Source organism: Pseudophryne corroboree, chromosome 2, assembly GCF_028390025.1.
Source record: "Pseudophryne corroboree isolate aPseCor3 chromosome 2, aPseCor3.hap2, whole genome shotgun sequence".
Classification (NCBI taxonomy): Eukaryota; Metazoa; Chordata; class Amphibia; order Anura; family Myobatrachidae; genus Pseudophryne; species Pseudophryne corroboree.
In genome coordinates, this window is record NC_086445.1 from 510285915 (window position 1) to 510307457 (window position 21543).

Sequence of the window (21543 nt, forward strand, 5' to 3'; positions counted from 1 at the left end):
AAGCTTCAGGACTTTCTCCTGAGACAAGAACAACCGCTGGTTGTGAGTGTCCAATAGCGCTCCCTGGTGCACCATGCTCTGAGTAGGGACCAGGGAGGATTTCTTCCAGTTGATGAGCCACCCGTGGGCTTGTAGAAACTGGACAGTCATATTCAGATGACGTAGGAGAAGTTCTGGGGAATTTGCCAGGATTAACAAGTCATCCAGATACGGCAGTATCCTGACCCCTTGACGGCGGAGTACCACCGTCAGCACCGCCATAACTTTTGTGAAGACTCGCGGAGCCGTAGTTAAACCAAAAGGTAACGCCCAAAACTGGTAATGGAGGTTGCCAATCGCAAACCTCAGGTATTGCTGATGTGACACTGCTATAGGAAAATGCAGGTAAGCATCCTGTATGTCCAGGGAGACCATGTAGTCCCCAGGTTCCAAGGCCAGAACTATGGAGCGAAGGGTTTCCATACGGAACTTGGAAATCTTCACAAACGTGTTAAATGCCTTGAGGTTGAGAACGGGCCGGGAGGACCCATTCGGTTTCGGGACCAGAAACAGTGGATAATAGTACCCCCGGCCCCTCTGAGCAAGAGGCACCTGTACTACGACTCCTGTATCCAGAAGGGTCTGTACCACCGAATGTAGAGTGTTTGCCTTTCTGGTCCAACGGGACGTCTGTCCGGCAAAATCGATGAGGGGGTCGGTTTTTGAAGGCGTAACCTCGAGTGACGACTTCCCGTACCCAGGCATCTGCAGTGGTCTTCAACCATTCCTGGGTATACCCTAGAAGCCGGCCCCCCACCCTGGGATCCCCCAGGAGGAGGCCCGCCCCATCATGCGGCAGGCTTATCGGTCTTGGAAGCTGGCTGATGGGCAGCCCAGGCTCTTTTGGGCTTCGGCTTACCAGGTTTGGAAGTGCGGGCCTGCTTGTTGTACGTCTGACCTTTTGCTTTACCTGAAGGACGAAAGGGGCGAAAGGAAGTACCTTTAGCCTTCGACACAGAAGGAGCGGTACTTGGCAGACAGGCAGTTTTGGCAGTAGCCAAGTCAGCCACTATCTTATTTAAGTCCTCCCCAAACAGAACATCTCCCTTGAAAGGGAGTACCTCCAGGGTTTTTCTAGAGTGCAGATCCACAGACCAGGATCTCATACACAATATCCGGCGAGCCAGGACTGATGTAGTAGAGGCCTTGGCTGCTAGGATACCGGCATCAGAAGCCGCCTCTTTAATATAGAGAGAAGCTATGACAATATATGACAAGCATTGTCTAGCATGGTCAGAAGAGATTTCAGCTTTTAACTCTAGGGCCCATGCTTCAATAGCCTCTGCAGCATATGTTACTGCAATAGTGGGCCTTTGTGCAGCACCCGTGAGGGTGTAAATCGCTTTCAGACAACCCTCCACACGATTATCCGTAGGCTCTTTTAGAGACGTGACGGTAGTGACAGGTAGAGCTGAGGAAACCACCATCCTAGCCACATGTGAGTCTACTGGAGGAGGCGTTTCCCAATTTTTAGACAGCTCTGGCGCGAGGGGATAGCGAGCCAGCATCTTCTTTTGAGGCACAAACTTCTTACCCGGGTTTCCCCAGGGTTCCTGACGTATATCCACTAGGTGGTCAGAGTGAGGTAAAACTTGTTTAACCACCTTCTGACGCTTTAACCCAGAGGTTCTCAAACTCGGTCCTCGGGAGCCCACACAGTGCATGTTTTGCAGGTAACCCAGCAGGTGCACAGGTGTATTAATTACTCACTGAAACATTTTAAAAGGTCCACAGGTGGAGCTAATTATTTCACTTGCGATTCTGTGAGGAGACCTGCAAAACATGCACTGTGTGGGCTCCCGAGGACCGAGTTTGAGAACCTCTGCTTTAACCTATCTGGTTTCAAAGGAGGGTCGGATGGCTCGGGATCATCCGTAATCTGTAAAATTAACTTAATAGCCGCCAAAAGATCAGGAACATCCACATGTGAACTACCCTCCCCATCAGCAGTATCTGTGTCAGAATCTTTGGGGCCAGTGTAAGCGCCATCTTCATCAGACGAGGTGTCAGTGACAGCAGTGGATTGTGAGGAGATAAGAGCTCGCTTAGAGGACCCCTTGGTCTTAGACGAGCGAGGGTCAGACTTTTTAGTAGTCAAGGACTGGTTCAACTTCTTTAATTGAGCAGACAAATTATCCGCCCACGGCGGGTTAGCTGCGGGGACCACATACGGTTGGACCGGCATAGGAGGTCCCATAAGGGGTGTTAGTTTAGTAACTAGCGTATGTAGAAGCGTGAAGAAAGTAGCCCATGGTGGGTCATTATGTACCCCCATTGCCACAGTCCCTCTGGGGAGCAAGGAGCCCCCAGAACCAGAGCCCAAGCTGCTGTAGTCTCCTCATAGGGATCTGTGGCTTCAGCAACACCGGCAGTGTGTTCAGCCCCAGAACCGTTACCCTCAGACGCAGACATGGTATAACTTGCAGTATCAGGTAACACAGTACAATTTTCAGCAGCACAATACCTCTTGCCCAAATCCCTGCGCAGTGTAGTCAGCACAAGCAGAGATACAGGAGAGATATAGTGACTAAAATCACAGAGAAAAATACGTATTAAAGTATATCTTGTGAAAATCCTAAATAATTATAAAACCTGACGCACCAAGCCCCCTCAGGTTATACAATATAGGGATAGCAAGTTGAGTGAGAGACATGAAATGGAAACCACTCAGCAAGCTAATGCACACACATATAGTCACAGTTAAACAATGCAGAGGTTATTACTAACAATAATACTGCACTAGACCAGCTTATATATAGCTATGTAGTCAATAGATATAACACTGCACAGTAAGAACTGGATGTATATCACAGGGTACTTGTACCAGGGAACCCTGACTAAATGCACTCTTTCTTAACTAACAGTGTCTGATTGACATGTAGAATACTTAAGTGTCATGTAAAGTCACAGCGCTGACAACCAGGCGGCTTTACACAGGAGGATTTGCCCAAGCAGTCCCAGGAACAGTGTAGCTGAGAGAAATGGCGCCCAGACACTGACAGGGAGTGAGGGAGAGACATATATGCAGCTCCAGGGCGGGAACATTTGCGGGAAATGGCGCCCTGGGGCTGGGGGAGGGGCTCCAGGTCTAAGCCTTATCCCCTCTGCTGGAAAAACCACCAGGTACTGCGGGCTACACATAAAAAGGTTTTAAGGGAAAACCTGACCTGCACCCATGCCCTGGTGATCTAGTGGGATCGCCTGTACTGCCACAGTGTCCACCGCCAAAGCACGCGGCCCGCCTCCCACCAACCCCGCCGGATCGCGATAAAGCACGGGGTCCCGCAAGCGAGACCCACTCACCACCTCCCGAAGCGCAGCCACGCGATCTCGGAGAGCCACGGTCGTGTGTGCCTGACCAGAAGAAAACCGGAGCCTCCAGCTGTAGTTACCCGGCAACCAAGGCTCGGGAGTGTACAGCACCGCTGGGGAGAGATGGAGCTGCAGCAGTGAATGTCACTAGACGTGTACACACTGCTACAGCCCTTGAAGTCTTCACTTTTCTTCTCAAAAAAGCTCTTCTTAGGGCTGCCCAGAGCAGCCCCTCTGTTATGTGCCTGCTATCTGCGGCACCAACTACAAAACTGAGCTCCTGTGCAGGGAGGCGGGGTTATAGAGGAGACGGCGCTATGCATTCTGGGAACAGTCAAAGCTTTTGAGCCTGTTGGTGCCTCGGATCAAGATCCTACTCTACACCCCTATGTCTTTCCTTGTGGAGCCCAGTGTACCCCGCAGTAGAAATTTGTTTCGTTTTTCTTTTTCCTATTGAGGTATTGGCTTATAAATTGTGACCATGAAGCCACGTAACAATGCATCACATCAAGGTTACATTATCCTAATTAAGGATGTTTGGAAATGAATAAACCTATTTGGCTTTGAGTGACTTCACAGTCTCAGACTAATCCTTGGCCACTTGACATTACAGAAAAATGTTTGGAAATAAGTTTGAATTGTTGGAACATTTTTTGGGGTAAGGAGGAGAGGAAATGACAAAAGCATGGTAAAGGTCTACATTTTTATAAGTTTTGGCCTAAATAAGATGACATTAAATAATTCTAACTCCTAGATAACCCTCTTTTAATGTCTGCATGGTCAGCTTGGCATAATATACGCAACAAGTGGAATCTCAAGGCCTCACATTTTTATTCCTTCCTCTACAGGGTAATGTAAATTGTCAGCATAGCTTAGCCTCCTCTCCATTTACACTGTGGGCCTCCAATGGCCTAAATACGATTTGCCAACTTACACACTTGACCACACAACGTCCAGTATTTTTTTCCCAGGTATATTCCTTCCCAGTTCTTCTTTTTGCAAACTCACAATCTCTTTCACAGGCGCAGCACTACACGTCAAAGGTAATTTCTTTCCTCTCACCCAGAGTCTAGATGAACCAATTAAACACAGACTTCAATCTTCTGTTGATTCTAGAGGAGCTATTGCTTATTTTTACGGAATACTGCGGACCCCATATTATAGTGGTCAGTAGGATACTGGTATCACTCATTGGCAGAAATACTTTCCAGACCTTAATGAATTATCAATTTTAAAAACACTTTTATATTCAATTTGAGTTTGCTTGGTGATTACATACCAAGAAAATGTTCATTACATTTTTGTAGTTGGGATATTTGTCCCCCTCTCATTGTCATTTAATTGGGCTCGCTTCCTCATCAACCTGTCCGCAATGTGCTAGACCTGATGCTTCCATTTACCACTGGTTTGGGATTGTATCCTCATCAAAACATTTTGGCTTCAATTCAAACTCGCAATTTCAGAGTTGTTACATTTTTACCACTGACCCCGGAATGGACTATTTTTGGTATACTGACAACTACATTTAAAATTTCACCAGGCTGTCTTAAATTACTTTTGATACTCGTGGCGAGGAAATGCATACTCCAGCAATGGATACACACTGCTCCTCCTTCTATGCAAATGTTTAAAGATAAACTATTTCAAGTGTTCAAAATGGACTGGATGGAGAAGTCTTTACATAAAGAGCAACAACTTCTTGAGAAGTTTTTTGAGGTTTGGTAATGTTTTATTGATACCTTGAACATTTCGAATAAGCAACAAATTCACAATTGTTTTCGTGCAACATCATGGCATGAAACCACAATATTTTAACCTGATCCCCCTATTCAGCTTGGTTAATGTACTGTACTATATTTAGGAGGCACTGGGCCATGGGCGATCTTCCTATCTTCCTGGCTGCGACGGCAGGAGGTCCGCCTCCATCTTTTTGATTGGAGCGGCTGCGTGGAGATATCACACAGCTGCCACGATAACGCCACCACGCACCCAGTTTCTCTGCCACTAACCCCACAGCGCTCCATCTCCACCTTAGAAACGGATCGTTGCCGGGTGGTCTTCAGTATGCCGGCTCTTGGGATCGCGGCGCACAGTATACCGGCGCCGGGATCCCGACAGCCGGCATACCGACACTTATTCTCCCTCGTGGGGGTCCACGACCCCCCTGGAGGGAGAATAAAATAGTGTGGCGCGCGTAGCGCGCCACCGTGCCCGTAGCGTGGCGAGCGCAGCGAGCCCGCAAGGGGCTCATTTGCGCTCGCCACACTGTCGGTAAGCCGGCGGCCGGGCTCCCGGCGCCGGTATGCTGGTCGCCGGGAGCCCGACCGCCGGCATATCGTAGTGAACCCTCGTTGCCACCCTGCGAGTGCGGCAGAGGCATTTGTAATTACTGCAGGTCACTAGCAGTAAATGCGGGCACATGCGCATGCACCCGCAGGGGATCGCAAAAATTCCGGTTGGATCACGATTTGCAATCCAACCTGAATTAGCCCCTCTAATCTTGTATTCCAAGATTGCAAAAGCTTATCTTTTCACACTCCCCCGTAACCACCAAGCAAAGGTACTTATTACAAAATGACACACATGAACAAATGAAAACACTGGGGAATATGCAGGCATAATAGAAGTAAATATTAATAATAATAATAAAAGTTAAATAGCCTCTATTATTAAGTGAGAAGCAGGATCTGAATGGGAGGCGAGTAAGTAGGAACCTAAGAAGAAATCAGCATGGAGCATGAAGTTGGAAATTAACATTTTATAGAACTAGTTAAAGCGCAACAGAATTTGCTGCGCTATATAAGAAACTGTTAATAAATAAACTAGTTCTTGTCATTTACTTATTAAAAGTGTAAGCTAATCTGAATAAAAGTATATAAGGAAAACATGTGGAAACAGCATTTTGCTGTGTACTAATATTATATATATTTATTCGTTTTATCCTCTTAGCTGCCCTACATCTACTTAGCATATGCTGGTCTATTTAGCATTTTCTATAAATCATTGATACAATTAATGAGCACAAAAAGTATTTGCGTAATTAGGCTCTGTGGGAAATGGATGGAATATACTAGACCATAGGTTCTCAAACTCGGTCCTCAGGACCCCACACAGTGCATGTTTTGCAGGTAACCCAGCAGGTGCACAGGTGAATTAATTACTCACTGACACATTTTAAAAGATCCGCAGGTGGAACTAATTATCTCACTTGCGATTCTGTGAGGAGACCTGCAAAACATGCACTGTGTGGGGTCCTGAGGACCGAGTTTGAGAACCACTGTACTAGACAGAAGTTTATGTTATGTACAGTGCCTTGCACTAAGGCAGGCATTCCCAACCGCGGTCCTCAAGAAACACCACCAGTGCAGGTTTTAGTGATATCCAGGCTTCAGCACAGATGGTTAAATCAAAATAACTGAGGTACTAATTAAGTCACCTGTGTTCAAGCCTGGATATCACTAAAACCAGGACTGTTAGTGTGCCTTGAGGACCGCGGTTGGGAAACACTGCACTAAGGCATAGAGTGAATACAGCCTGTATATTACAGAAAGTGTGCCTGCTTTGCCAGTTACAGGAAGGTATTTAATTAGCTCCGACAATTTCGGAGCTATCGAATTCCCGCCCTTGCGTATTCAATTGCAAGTCATTTTCGCCAGTTTTTAAGACAATTTCGCCAATGCCTTTTCACTTTTTTTTTTTTTTTTTAATGAAAAGGCACTGGTATAAAACGCCTCAAAGTCTGCAAAAACGGCCTGTGTTTTCATCGGCGCAGGTGTGAAAACATGTGGATTTGCCGATCCACATGTTTTTTGTTCCTGCTGAAATTTTCGCCTAGGCGACAAAACGGCCGTGCTGTTGAATACAGCGAATCCCCATTCACCCTAAAAAAATAGCGAAAAGTGCAATTTGTTTGCCTAGGCAAAAAAACAGCCCTAACTGAATAACCCCCACAGACTAGTTCTAGTCTGGCAGAAAAGAATCGAGACATCTATGTATTATTGCACCAAGGCACAGTAAATACAAACCAAAATAAGAAAAAATATATAAAATATTAGGCAAAGTAAGACTGTAGATTAAATTAATGAATATGTAAACAAATAGAATGCAAACATACACCACCAATTGTATATATGTACACTTTAAAGTCCTACTTAAGATTTCTGAAGTTGCTCCACAGTTTTACAAAGAAAAACATGAATGATAAAGCAGTATGCCATGGAAAAAGCAAGTCTCAGATTACAGATGTTCTCAATTCATGAAAAATAAAAAAATGAGTCATGTGACAAAAAAATGTGGGTCTCTTGTCAAGTGACACAAGAGTGCTGGGTCTTTAGCTTAACAACACAATGACAATACCTCAGTTTTTACTCAATAAGTGCTTGTTTACCTCAGAAAAATACATGTAATGGAATTTTTGCTCAAACCACAAGTTTCACTCAACAATACGGCCGGTATCCAATTGCATGCGGTAATTTACTGCATGGCAAAAAATAGGATTTTAATTACCTACCGGTAAATACTTTTCTCGTAGTCCGTAGAGGATACTTGGAATCCATTTAATACCACGGGGTATAGATGGGTCCACTAGGAGCCATGGGCACTTAAAGAATTTAATAGTGTGGGCTGGCTCCTCCCTCTATGCCCCTCCTACCAGACTCAGTCTAGGAAGCTGTGCCCGAGGAGACGGACATACTTTGAGAGAAAGATATAAAAGGATAGTGGTGAGATTCCGAACCAGCACACACAAACAAGAGGAAAGCCATGTTAACCAAACTTGGAACAGGAACAGCAACGGCTGAACCAAACAACAATACTTAACCAAGTAACAGTGCAGGACGAACAAAGCACCGGGCGGGCACCCAGTATCCTCTAAGAACTACGAGAAAAGGATTTACCGGTAGGTAATTAAAATCTTATTTTCTCTTACGTCCTAGAGGATACTGGGGATCCATTTAGTACAATCGGGAAGTACCAAAGCTCCCAAATCAGGTGGGAGAGTACTGAGGGTCCTGCAGAACTGATTGACCAGACTGAAGGTTCCCAGAGGCCAAGATATTAAACTTATAGAACTTTGCAAACATGTTCGAACCTGACTAAGTAGCTGCTCGGCAGAGCTGTAAGGCCGAGACACCGCGGGCAGCCGCCCAAGAAGAACCCACTGACCTACTCGAGTGGGCCCATACAGATTTTGGAATCTGCAATCATGCCGTGGAATAAGCATGCTGGATAGTGAGTCTGATCCAACGTGCAATTGACTGTTTTGAAGCAGGACACCCAATCTTGTTGGGACCGTAAAGAACAAACAGCGAGTCCGATTTCCTGTGACGAGCTGTTCTCTTCACATACACCTTCAAAGCCCTCACAACATCCAAAGACTTTGAAGTAACAGAGGTGTCGGTAACAACCGGAACCACAATTGGTTGGTTGATGTGAAACGCCGACACCACCTTAGGAAGAAACTGCTGACAAGTCCTGAGTTCAGCTCTGTCCTCATGAAAGATTAAATAGGGACTCTTGTGAGACAACGCCCCCAGCTCCGACATGTCTTGCTGAAGCCAAGGACAACAGTGTGACGGTTTTCCACGTAAGATATTTTATGTGTATCTACTGTAATGGTTCAAACCAGTCCGATATGAGGAACTGCAGCACCACTTGAGATCCCAAGGTGCCGTAGGAGGCACAAAGGGAGACTGGATGCGCAGAACCCCTTTCAAGAACGTCTGGACCTCAGGAAGAGAAGCCAATTATTTCTGAAAGAAAATGGACAAGGCTGAAATCTGGACCTTTACGGAGCCTAGACGTAGGCACACATCCACACCCGACTGCAGAAAAAGCAGGAAACGTCCTAGATGAAATTCCACGGCAGAATATTTTCTGCTCTCACACCAAGAGACGTATTTCTTCTAAATACGGTAGTAATGTTTAGACGTTACCCTTTTCCTGGCTTGGATCATAGTCGGGATGATCTTATCAGGAATCCCTGTCCTGGCTAGAATCAGCCATTCAACTTCCATGCCGTGAAACGTAGCCGTGTTAAGTCTTGATAGACGAATGGCCCCTGTTGCAGGAGATCCTTGCGAAGAGGGAGAGGCCGCGGATGTTCCAGTAGCATCTCCAGAAGGTCCGCGTACCAGGCCCTTCTTGGCCAATCCGGAGCAATGATAATTGCTTGAACTTTTTATTCTTTTTAGAATTCTTGGGATCAGTGTAAGTGTAGGGAACACGTACGCCATCTGATAGACCCATGGGGTTGTCAGAGCGTCCACTGCCACTGCCTGTGGGTCTCTCGACCTGGAACAATACCGTTTGAGCTTCTTGTTGAGACGAGAGGCCATCATGTATATTTGTGGACATCCCCATCGACGTGTCAAGCACCTCAACACCTTCGGGTGAAGGCCCCACTCCCCCGGGTGCAGGTCGTGTCTGCTGAGGAAGTCTGCTTCCCAGTTGTCTACTCCCGGAATGAAGACAGACGACAATGCCGCAGCGTGTTTTTCTGCCCAAAGGAGAATTCTTGATACCTCTGACATTGCTGCTCTGCTTTTTGTTCCTCCCTGTCAGTTTATGTACGTTAATGCCGTCACATTGTCCGACTGAACCTGAATGGCCAGGTCTTGAAGAAGATAAGAGGCCTGCAGAAGGGCTTTGTATACAGCCCTGAGTTCCAGAATGTTGATTGGAAGGACGACTTCCTGACTTGACCATCTACCTTAAAACTGCAACCCCTGGGTGACTGCTCCCCAACCTCTGAGGCTTGCATCTGTGGTTAGCAGAATCCAATTCTGAATCCTGAACCGACGGCCCTCGATCAGGTGAGAAGTCTGGAGCCACCATAAAAGGGAGATCCTGGCCTTTGGCGACAGACGGATCCTCTGGTGCATGTGAAGATGCGATCCGGACCAGTTGTCCAACAGATCCAGTGGGAAGGGCCTCGCATGAAACCTTCCGTACTGAAGCGCCTCGTAATAGGCCACCATTTTCCCCAGAAGGCGAATGAATAGATGCACCGATATCCGGGTTGGCTTCAGGACATCCCGAACCATCGACTGGATTACCAATGCCTTTTCCAACGGAAGAATAACTTTCTGTGGCTCTGTGTCCAGTATCATTCCCAGAAATGGATGCCTCCGAGTTGGCTCTAAATGAGATTTCGGAAGACTTAGAATCCACCCGTGATCCAGGAGTAGTTTGGTTGTGAGACCAATGCTGCCCAACAACCTTTCCCTGGACGGTGCCTTTATCAGAAGATCGTCTAGGTACGGAATTATGTTCACTCCTACTTGCGAAGGACAAACATCATCTCTGCCATCACCTTGGTGAACACCCTCGGTGCCGTGGAGACACCAAATGGCAGGGCCTGGAACTGGTAGTGACAGTCCTGCAGTGCAAAGCGTAGATAAGCCTGGTGAGACGGCCAGATCAGAATGTGAAGGTACGCATCCTTGATATACAGAGACACTAGCAATTCCCCCTCGTCCAGACCTGAGATCACCGCTCTTAGAGAAAACATCTTGAATTTGAACACTCATAAGTACGGGTTCAACGATTTTAGATTCAAAATCGGTCTCACCAAACTGTCCGGTTTCGGTACCACAAACAAGTTAGAATAGTACCTCTTGTTTTGCAGATGAGATGGAACTGGAACAATGACCTGAGTCTGTTCCAGTTTTTGAATGGCATCCAGTAAGGTTATTCTTGCCTCTTGTGAAGCTGGTAAGCCTGATTTGAAGAATCTGTGAGGTGGGAGCTCCTGAAACTCCAGTCTGTAGCCCTGGGAAATAAGATCTATGACCCAGGGATCCTGGCATGATGTTGTCCAGATGTGACTGAAATTTTTTAGTCGGGCTTCCACCTGCCAGTCTTCCAGGCCACACGGTCCACCGTCATTTAGAAGGCTTTGAGGAAGCAGAACTGGAGCTCTGTTCCAGAGAACCGGCAGTTGCTGGTTTTCGTGGTTTACCTCTAGCGCCTCTGTTGGCAGTAGAAGATCCATTGACTTTGCCCTTAAACTTGGCAGTCCGAAAGGACTGTAGGGTAGGTCCTGAGTAGGTCTTCCTGGTTAGGGGAGCTGCAGAAGAAAGATATGTGGACTTACCCGCAGTAGGTTTGGAGATCCATTTGTCCAGTTCATCTCCAAATAAGGCCTCTCCTGTGAATGGTAGGCCTTCCACGCCTTTCCTGGAGTCTGCGTCGGCAGTCCACTGGTGTAACCATAGGCCCCTGCGTGCTGACACTGCCATAGCAGTGGTGCGTACATTAAGCAAACCTACTTCTTTTATGGCTTCCACCATAAAGTTCGCAGAGTCCTGTATATGTTGCAGGAGTAACACAATCTCCCCCCTAGATAAGGAATCCAACCGTTCAATAAGGTTACCCGACCATTTAGCAATGGCTGTAGTAATCCATGCACATGCTATAGTGGGTCTCTGAGCCACCCCAGCAGCTGTGTACAAGGATTTGAGTGTAGTCTCAATCTTACGATCAGCTGCGTCTTTCAGGGAGACTGCACCAGGGACGGGTAACACAATCTTCCGTGATAACCTGGACACAGATGCATCCACTATCGGTGGGCTTTCCAATTTTTTCCTGTCCTCAGGAGGAAAAGGAAAAGATGAGATTAACCTTTTAGGAATTTGAAATTTCTTATCAGGATTAACCCACGGTTCTTCAAACAGGGTATTCAATTCCTTTGACACAGGAAAAGTGACTGAGGAATTTTTTACATTAAAAGAAGATTCCTCACACTCCTCTGTCACCTTATCAGGAATTTGTAGTACATCTCTGATAGCCTCTATAAGAGCCTGTATTCACTGTGACAGAGCAGCATCCCCCCCTTCTGAATCCACCACCCCCTCCTCCATGTCTGACCCCTCAGCTTCAGATTGCAGGATATGGGCCAGAGATCGTTTTTGTGGACAAATGGCAAGGGACTGAGATGCTTGTTTGGGGACGGAGTCTCTGTTCATAATCTCATCCACAGACTGTCTTAAGTATTGCGTCTCTTTCTCATATGCAGGACAATTTATTACAGATATTAGAAATAATTCCTTTGAGGGAATCCAGCCACGTTGGTTCAGCCCCACTAGCCTGAGAAGGTCCACTACACTGAGTACATAGGAGTGAGCTCCCTGGGGAAGAGGAACACTCTGCCATACATGAAACACATTCTTTGCCTGACATATTGTAAATGTGACAGCACACACACACACACACACACACACACACACACACACACACACACACACACACACACACACACACACACACACACACACACACATACAGGAAAGGTTAAAAACACAATTAACCCACAAAGAGCCCTTCCAGGGAGACACAGAGGTATTTGGAGCCAGCACACCGCGCCCTTATTGCTAATGCCAAGCTTAGCCGGGTCGCAGACTAAGCACCCAGATTGGGGACTTAGTACACTAATAATTGCTCCCCCCTGCTATGACCCCCTGGTACCGCTGAAGTAATCTGGAGTCACACCGGAGGTGCTGCGCTCCCTGTCAGTCAGCGTCTGTGTCCACTGCAGAGGGAAAATGGCGCTGGTGAGCTGCTAAATCCTCTCATAGTGAAGCACTGCCCCTTCAATAGCGCTCGGTCTTCCCGCTTTTTTTTTATACTGGCTGAGGTAAATTGTACTTAAAATGGAGACAGAACCGTTTTAAGGCTTAATTTGCCAGTGTAAGTACTGTGTACAGTGTACCGAGACGCAGTTGTGTACGGAGTCTGGAGACGCAATCCACCCCGGTTAGAAGCCGTGCATCTCCGTACCCTCATGCCAGCTTAGTACTCACCATTCTTCTTTCTTCTGGCCCTGTTAGGGATGGCGGCGTGCTGCGGGAATGTACGCTCGCCGTGGTGGGGCATGCAAATATTTCCCTCAGTGTCCTGTCAGCGGGGAACGGGATCATTAACCCTTCAAGAGGTTGCGCCGTTCCCCCCCCCCCTAAGTCCCACGAAGCAGGCAGGCTGGTGCCTACCAGTCCTGCCTGAAAATAACAAACAGATAAAATAAATGCAGAAAACTCTTCAGGAGCTTACATAAGCGTGACCGCCTCCTCCGGGCACATTTTCTAAATGGAGTCTGGTAGGCAGGGCATAGAGGGAGGAGCCAGCCCACACTATCAAATTCTTAACGTGCCCATGGCTCCTAGCAGACCCGTCTATACCCCATGGTACTAAATGGATCCCCAGTATCCTCTCGGACATAAGAGAAATGGGCTAAAATATATGTCCAATTATAGCCCATTTTTATTGTGCAGTAAATGACCCGTTTTTGTCCGATAAGTGGGATTGCACAAAAACGGGTCTCTGGCGGCTGCTTATCGCGAAATAATGCTTCGAGCGCTTGAGACACCCGAGGCATAAACCTCGATAACTGCCACATATGGGGGCTAAGTGGATAAAACCAGGCCGATCCTTTAGCTGCGTTAAATTACCGCAGTTAACTGGTTGCTGGCCTAAAGATCTAAATAATTAGTAACATTTGGCCATCATACCTGTAAAGTTCCCATTGTGTTGTTCTCTACCCATTCCAATGCGCCTCTGTTCACAATCAGTGCCATTCTCTGCCATTTCATATGTCAACTGAAGTTGAATCTGAGAGGGGGAATAAAGAAAGAAAAAAAGTGGTCACGCTTGCATGCATAAACACTATGGCTGTTCACAAGCATTTATATATTCATAAAGCAGGGAAATGAAACACTTGATTAACGAGGTTACAAGGATATTTGCAAAGAAACATAATAACTAGATTTGCTACCTGAAGCCCTGCAAAAGGAGCTCTTAATATGTATATACACTAGTGGCTGCACTCCAATAAAGCAGATGGAATTGTAATAAAAACATATTGTGCAATACTCTCAATACAATATACTCAAGGGCCCTACACATATGGCGATGTGCCGCCGAGGTGTCCGACGGCCGATACGAACGGCGGCCGAACCAGCAGTGTGTAGGGGGGGGGGGGGGGGGGGGGAAGCTGGGGGGGAGTGAACTTTCTTCACTCCCCTTGTCACCTGGCTCCATAGCACTGCATGCTAATATGGATGAGATTGTCCATATTTTCATGCATGCATAAGCGACGGGGCACCAACGATGAACGAGCGCAGGGCCGCGCATCGTTCGTCGTTGCTGCCTCCACACTGAACGATATGAACGAAATCTGCCAGTGTGTAGGGCCCGTCAGAGTTATTCAACATTGCAGAGAATTTTTCCTGCATGTGTAAAAGGGAACAAAAAAACAATAAAGGGTGTGTAAATCTCTGAAGCGCAATCTTAATGGTTGACTGGTCTAATTTTTGTGGTGTGAGCACAGCACCCAAAACCTGACGGTTGTTTCAATAACCTGTCAGATCAGCTCCCAACATAAAGGGAGCTGCACGACATTCATCATTCCCAATGAGCCTATATGTAGTATGCACATGATTGGGTCAACATTGAACAATCTTTAGGGACATTTATCGTTATAACAGGAATGATAAGTCAGCGGTGTGTATACTGCAGATTGGATAGTCGGGACGTAGTTATGTGACCGGCGGTCTACACCTCCCCCTACATCCCGCCCCCTGAGAATGCAGATAGTCGGCATGCCGATTAGCAGGGACTATTCCCACTCGTGGGTATCCACAACACCCACAGAGTGGGAATACAATCTGTAGCGACCGCAGGTCGGCACTGAGCCCGCAAGAGGCTTGTTGAGCTCGCCCACCCCCCCTCGTCGGCATTCCGCTCCCGGGATTCCGGTGGTCTCCTTACCACATGTACCTAACCCATAACACAGAAATTACCTTATTTATTAACAGCTATTTATATATCGCCAGAATATTACATTGCGCTTCACAAATCGGAACAGCAATAAGACTAGACTGGTTAGTAAGAAACTAAAGTAATCTACAAGAAGGACCTTCCATTGAAAAAAAAGAAGAATGATATCACTGTGGTCAGTGAGGGCCAATACAGCTCCCCTGGGTTGAAGTTCTCCCTCCCATTAACTTATTGCTTGCATTTTTAACCTTAATAAACACACATACTAAAACGAAACCATTTGATACAGGGTGATTCTCCAGGAAGTGAGCATAAAGTCCAGTGCATCACACACTTTTCATTTCTATTCCTTTTGAACTGGTCTGTTAAGAAATTGTTGTTATATGAAAACTTAATTGCTTGGTAGCACGGCCTTACCCTATAACTTAAGACCCACTAAAATCTTGGTATTTTGGAGAAGTATGTGGTTTGAATTTGTGTAGCTGTCCCGTGCATCACGGAGAATCGCCCTACATATTTTTTTACTGTTTCTAGAGCTACTTGTAGGTTCTACATACAGCAAACGCAAATAAGTAGAATTGGAAGAAGTGCTATTGAAAGAAGTAAAACTTGAGCAGTTTGCATTGCTACATCACAGCATTGGGTTTCTTGGTGTAATTCTAACTATGGTCATATATGTGTGGAGTTTTCCTGTTCTCTGTGTGTTTACATGGATTTTTCCAGGTACTCTGGTAATCTCTTACAGTCTATAAACATAATGATAGGTTAACATAGGTTAATATAGTATGTTTGTTCGTAAGGCATCACAAAGCTATGACACAAGTACAAATCAATCAAAATAGAAATCATACAGTTTTTCCCTCGCAGATATTCCCCCAAAGCCAGGTGGCAGACTGTGGGAGGAAGAGAAAGACTAGGCAGAAGGAGCAGCTGGGATCATCCATCCAGCAAGGGTGGCCCTGCAGAGTGACCATATCTGCTGATCATGGCACCCTCTCACTATCCAATGTCAGCGCACTCTGCAAGCAGGGCCAGCCACAGGACTGTAAGAAAAATGCAGAGTCAAGCGTTCATCAAAAAGGCGCTGGGGAGAACACTGCATACATGAACACAGATCAAAAGTGCACGGAGGCTGACACATGAGGTGCAGAAGTGAGACAAAAAGGTAGACAAGGCCCTGCAGTCTGGAAGTGGAGGACATCCCAGCAGGGTCATTCCATGTCAGTTCAACCAGGCGTATCCACCACCCATCTCAGATTTTTATGAAAATGTTTTAGTTGAGAGAGGATGTTAAAACAACTTTCTCATATGTCCTAGAGGATGCTGGGGACTCCGTAAGGACCATGGGGTATAGACGGGATCCGCAGTAGACATGGGCACACTAAAAGACTTTGAATGGATGTGAACTGGCTCCTCCCTCTATGCCCCTCCTCCAGACCTGTTAGATTCTGTGCCCAGGAGTGACTGGACACACACAGGGGAGCTCTACTGAGTTTCTCTAAAGACTTTATTGTTATGTTTTTTATTTTCAGGGAGACCTGCTGGCTACAGGCTCCTTGCATCGTGGGAGTGAGGGGAGAGAAGTCAGACCTACTTCTTCTTAGTTCAAGGGCTCTGCTTCTTAGGCTACTGGACACCATTAGCTCCAGAGGGTTCGATCACTTGGTGCGCCTAGCTGCTTGTTCCCGGAGTAGCGCCGTCACCCCCCTCACAGTAGCCAGAAGAAAGAAGCCGGGTAAGTATTAGAAGAACAGAAGGCTTCAGTTGGCAGAAGACTTCAGTAATGGAGGTACAGCGCAGCGGTAGCGCTGCGCTCCATGCTCCCACACACCAATGGCACTCACAGGGTGCAGGGCGCTGGGGGGGAGCGCCCTGGGCAGCAGTTACTGAGGGTCTATTTTACACTGGCAAGAAAGCATACTCGGTGCCCGGGCACCGTGTACGATACCCCGGCCAGTATAACAGCGCCATTGCTACCACACACCAACGGTTTTACATGGGTGCAGGGCGGGCACCCTGGACAGCAGTATGTGTGTATATATATATATATATATATATATATATATCTCAATCAATCGGGAAAAACAGGTATACAGTGTGTAGACACTATATACGGTCCCCTGCCTGCATAACAAGCTATATTCATAACGGGGCTGAAGCGCGCCGAAAAGGGGCGGGGCTTAGCCCTCACAACAGTGTTCAGCGCCATTTTCTCTCTGTCCCCGCCAAAAATATGTACAGTGCAAATGAGGGGGGGGGGGGGGGGCACAGTGTTTTAGTGTTATATTGTGGGAAATATAGCACTATTTGTTAGATAATGGGCATGTAATCATTGTTGTGCATATTTCTCTGTGTGTTCCCTGTCAGATATACCCACTATAGTCCACATGTGTCGACATGCGTGAGTACTCTGTCACAAACAGCTATGGGGATCACTGTCGGCATCGCCGACGCCTGTTGGTACTTGATACAGTAGATGCAGAGTCAACAGGTCGTTAGTTGTATGCTTGTCAAAAGTAAACAATGTATGGGAGACACAGTAGTATGTGGGTGACCCTGTCGGCACCAACTATTACAGGGTGTAAATTAACATGCTCTAACTGCCTTATACCTGTATAGGTATATGTATGGTAAGGTTCCATGGGCCTGTAGCTCGAGCACAGACATGGTAGTATATGTGGGGGAGTGTTATTAAAATTATTTATGTATACTTCCCTCGGACCCCTCGGGGTCGCAAATGTTATTTTGCCTGCTTACTACTCCCTGCCGTCGACGAATACTAGGTGTTCTGTCGACCATAAGGGTTTCCTGTTAGATCCACAATTGGGGCATTCAGTACATGGTCATACACATCCAGAACACATTAATGTCACTAGGGACCTGACGGTTCCGGACAATCCGCTCATATGTATGATATGTATATGTATATATATATATATATATATATATATATATATATATATATATATATATATATATATATATATATATATATATATATATATATATATATATATATATATATATATATATATATATATATATATAGGATATGTGTGTATTTGTGTATTACATATTATGATTTATAATGAATGCTGAAGTAAAAGTATTCCTTCTCATGTGCTGGTCGCTCTGTTGATAAAGCTCTAGGTCGGCCGTGACGAGTTGGTCTCAGATCCTCACAAGGAGTCCGAATGTTTATTCTTTTCCCGCCGCGGATAGAATATGGTGAAAGTCAACTCCTGGTCGACATGGGGCCCTGTCACAAAGGATCGTACACAGGAAGCTAAGTGATATTTTATTTCTATGCTTTAGAGTTATTTGCATTACATGCACATGGGGGAGTGTTTATATTCGGAAAGGTATCCGATAGAATTACCCTAAAGAGAGTAGGGGATGTTTCTTATGTTGAGTCTTCTCTATAACATGACGGCAGGAGGTGTGGCCGGGGGAATGCTGAAGCTGACTCCGAGAGATACTGGAGTTTCTTCCTGGGACGGTGTACAGCTGTTTGAGGATGCCTCAGTTCAGTCACTCTCGGCGGATACCACTGGTAAATCTAACTTCGTGAGTTAGACTCCTTCACAACGGTTGGTGATGCATTCTGTTGTGGGATGCAGTCATTTTAACCGTTTCTATACCGTTCTTTTTTCCCTTTCGGTGCAGATAGCGGAAGGTGAAAAGGTAAGAGTTCTGCAGCCTTATTGGGTTCGCAGAAGCGGATGTCGTTTTCTGTTTCTACCACATCCATCGCATGTCGCTGGGTCTATCTGGCTGGAGCCCACTCCGGTGGGAACTCATCTACTACTTTTCAGTCAGTCCGGGAATGGACTAGGACCTGTGAGTTAATTATAGAATCCAAAGGGGACATTCTGGCGTTTACAGTTGTTTCCCCTCACTGATTTTTCAAATAGATCTTGCCGTTTCCCCTCTGGAAGGGGAGGTAGTACGCGACGCCATAGCAGAGTTGCGTCAGGTTCAGGGTATTGTCCTGATGTCCCTGTTTAAAAAAAAAAAAAAAAAAGAGAAAGAAATACAAAGATTTCTCCTTACGAAGTTGAACTACAGGATGGAATCTCTCAGACCAGGGAGCTCCAGCACGTAAAGATAGAAAGGGGTTTAAATGCGTTTTTCTCCGCATTCAGCTTACCTGGGTGGATATCCAGGATTGTCTTTGCCATTTCACCGGAGTGATGGCAGTAGGATGATATTCTTTCAATAGTAAGAGCCATCGTTATTTCTGTACTGGGACACTCTCCTGATTAAGGCGAGGTAAAGACACAAGTGGTGCAAATCGTTGTTTCTTTCTGACTGTTCTTCAACACAGGGGAAGCCTGTTATTCCCAATGACGTAGACGTCGGAGGTGGGTATCAGAGTAGATACAGAACGGTTGAAGTTCTGTGTGTTCCTGTGGAAAGAGGTCTGAGGATCCGGAGTTGGATCAGATTTGCAGTGACAATCCATCAATATGTTCCGTTGATGAAGAAGATGGGTGCGGCCTAAGGGGCCTTTTTCGGTGAGCTGGTCAAATGCCAGAGTGGTTTCACGGGGCCAGTTGGAAATGTGGCCCGGGTCTCACCTGCACATGCGCCGGAATATAATCCTAATGGCCAGGATATCGCTCCTGTGGTGTCTGCTCTGTTCTCACCTCCTAGAGGGACGAAGGTTCGGAATCCAGGATGAGATCCTGGTGTCCATGCATGCAGATTTTCGAGACTGGGGAGCAGTCCTTGCAAGGGAAGTATTTCCAGAGGAAAAGGTCAAGCTGGGAAGCTTGTCTGCAATAAGCTTTCTTGAATTAAGAGCTATTTTCAATGAACATATGCTTCATGATCTGCCCGTGTTAATTCTGTCAGACGATTTGACAGTAGTGATGTAAGTAAGCCGCTAGGGCGGAACAAGGAGCAAAGCGGCAATGGCAGAAGCCGAAAAAGGTTTTCCGCTGGGTGAAAAGACTGGTAAACGCTATATTCGCAGCCTTCGTTCCGGATGTGAACGACGGAGAAATAGATTCCTCTGCAGACGCGATCTCCATCCAGGAGAAATACAGTCGTCATCGAGAAGTTTTCACTGAAGTGACAAGTCTTTGAGGAGTGCCTCAAGTCGACATGCTGGCGTCTCGCCTCAACGAGAGATCTCAGGGATATTGTTCCGGGTCAAGGGACACTCAAGATATAGCAGTGGACGTCCTCGGGACTTCTTGAGTGTTTTCAGTCAATGTGTCCCCTTCGTTTTCACTCTTCGGAAGGTGATAAACGTAAGAAGAACAAAGGTTCAGGCGATCCTCATTGTTCCGGTCTAACCAAGGAGGGCTTGGTATCCGGTTTCTTCAAGGTTTATTCATAGAAGACCCATGGCCTCTTCCTCTACGTGAGGAACTGTTACAGCAAGATCCGGGCGTGTATCAAGACTTACTGCAGCTGCGTTTGACGGCGTGACGGTTGAACGCCATATTCTAGTCAGAAAGGCTATTCCCAGTGAAGTCATTTCCACACTTCTTCAGGCTAGAAAAGAAGTAACGGCAAAGCCTTACCACCGTGTTTGGAGACAATATGCGTCTTGGTGTGAATCCAAGAAGCCTACTATAAAAAACTTTCAGCTGGGTCGTTCTTCTCCATTCTTTGCAAGCAGGTGTGGGTGCAGGCCTAAACATTTAAGTGCGGTTTTGGCCTTATACATTTTCTTTCAAGAAAAAATTGGCAACCTTTCCGGAAGTTCGGACCTTCGTGAAAGGAGTACTACGCATCCAACCTCCATTTGTGCCCCCGTTGGCACTGTGGGACTTTGATGTGGTGTTGCGTTTTCTTGTGTCACACTGTTTGGAACCTTTGTGAAAGGTTGTGTTAAAATTTCTCTTTTGGAAAGTGGTCATGCTATTGGCTTTGACGTCCGCAAGGCGGGTGTCCGAAGTAGCAGCTTTGTCTCACAAGAGCCCTGTTTGATCTTCCATGTGGATAGAGAGGAATTGAGAACTCGGTTAATAGTTCTGCCAAATGTGGTTTCTGGGTTTCGCAGAAATCAGCCTATTTGATGCAGGTGGTTACTTCGGCATTAGCTGATTCAAAGCCTCTCGATGTAGGCAGGGCTTTTTAATATTTAGGTTGCCAATTTAGCTCAGATTGGGGAAACAGAGGCTTTGTTTGTCTGGTATGCTCCCAGCATGATTGTTACACGCTGGATCTGTGATACGATTCGGCGTGCTCGTTCTACGGCTGGATTGTCATTACCGAAGTCGGTGGAGATCCATTGTACTAGGAGGATGGGCTCTTCTTGGGCGGTTGCCCGAGGAGTCTCGGCGGTTCAACTTTGCCGAGCGGCTACTTGGTCGGGTTCAAACACTTTTGCTATACTCTACAAGTTTGATACCCTGGCTGATGGGGACCTTTTGTTTGCTCAATCGGTGCTACAGAGTCGTCTGC

At 46.4% G+C, this 21543-nt stretch overlaps 1 protein-coding gene across 5 annotated transcripts in view; it reads right to left on the reverse strand.

The window, feature by feature from the left end:
• Positions 1–21543, reverse strand: part of VMP1 (vacuole membrane protein 1) — a 361547-nt gene that overhangs the window by 260523 nt on the left and 79481 nt on the right. For all 5 annotated transcript variants that reach the window (XM_063954047.1, XM_063954048.1, XM_063954045.1 and 2 more), the window contains exon 2: positions 13857–13956. In XM_063954047.1, coding sequence (XP_063810117.1) covers positions 13857–13932 — 76 coding nt within the window. In that variant the 5' untranslated portion in view covers positions 13933–13956. The remainder of the gene's footprint in view (positions 1–13856; positions 13957–21543) is intronic.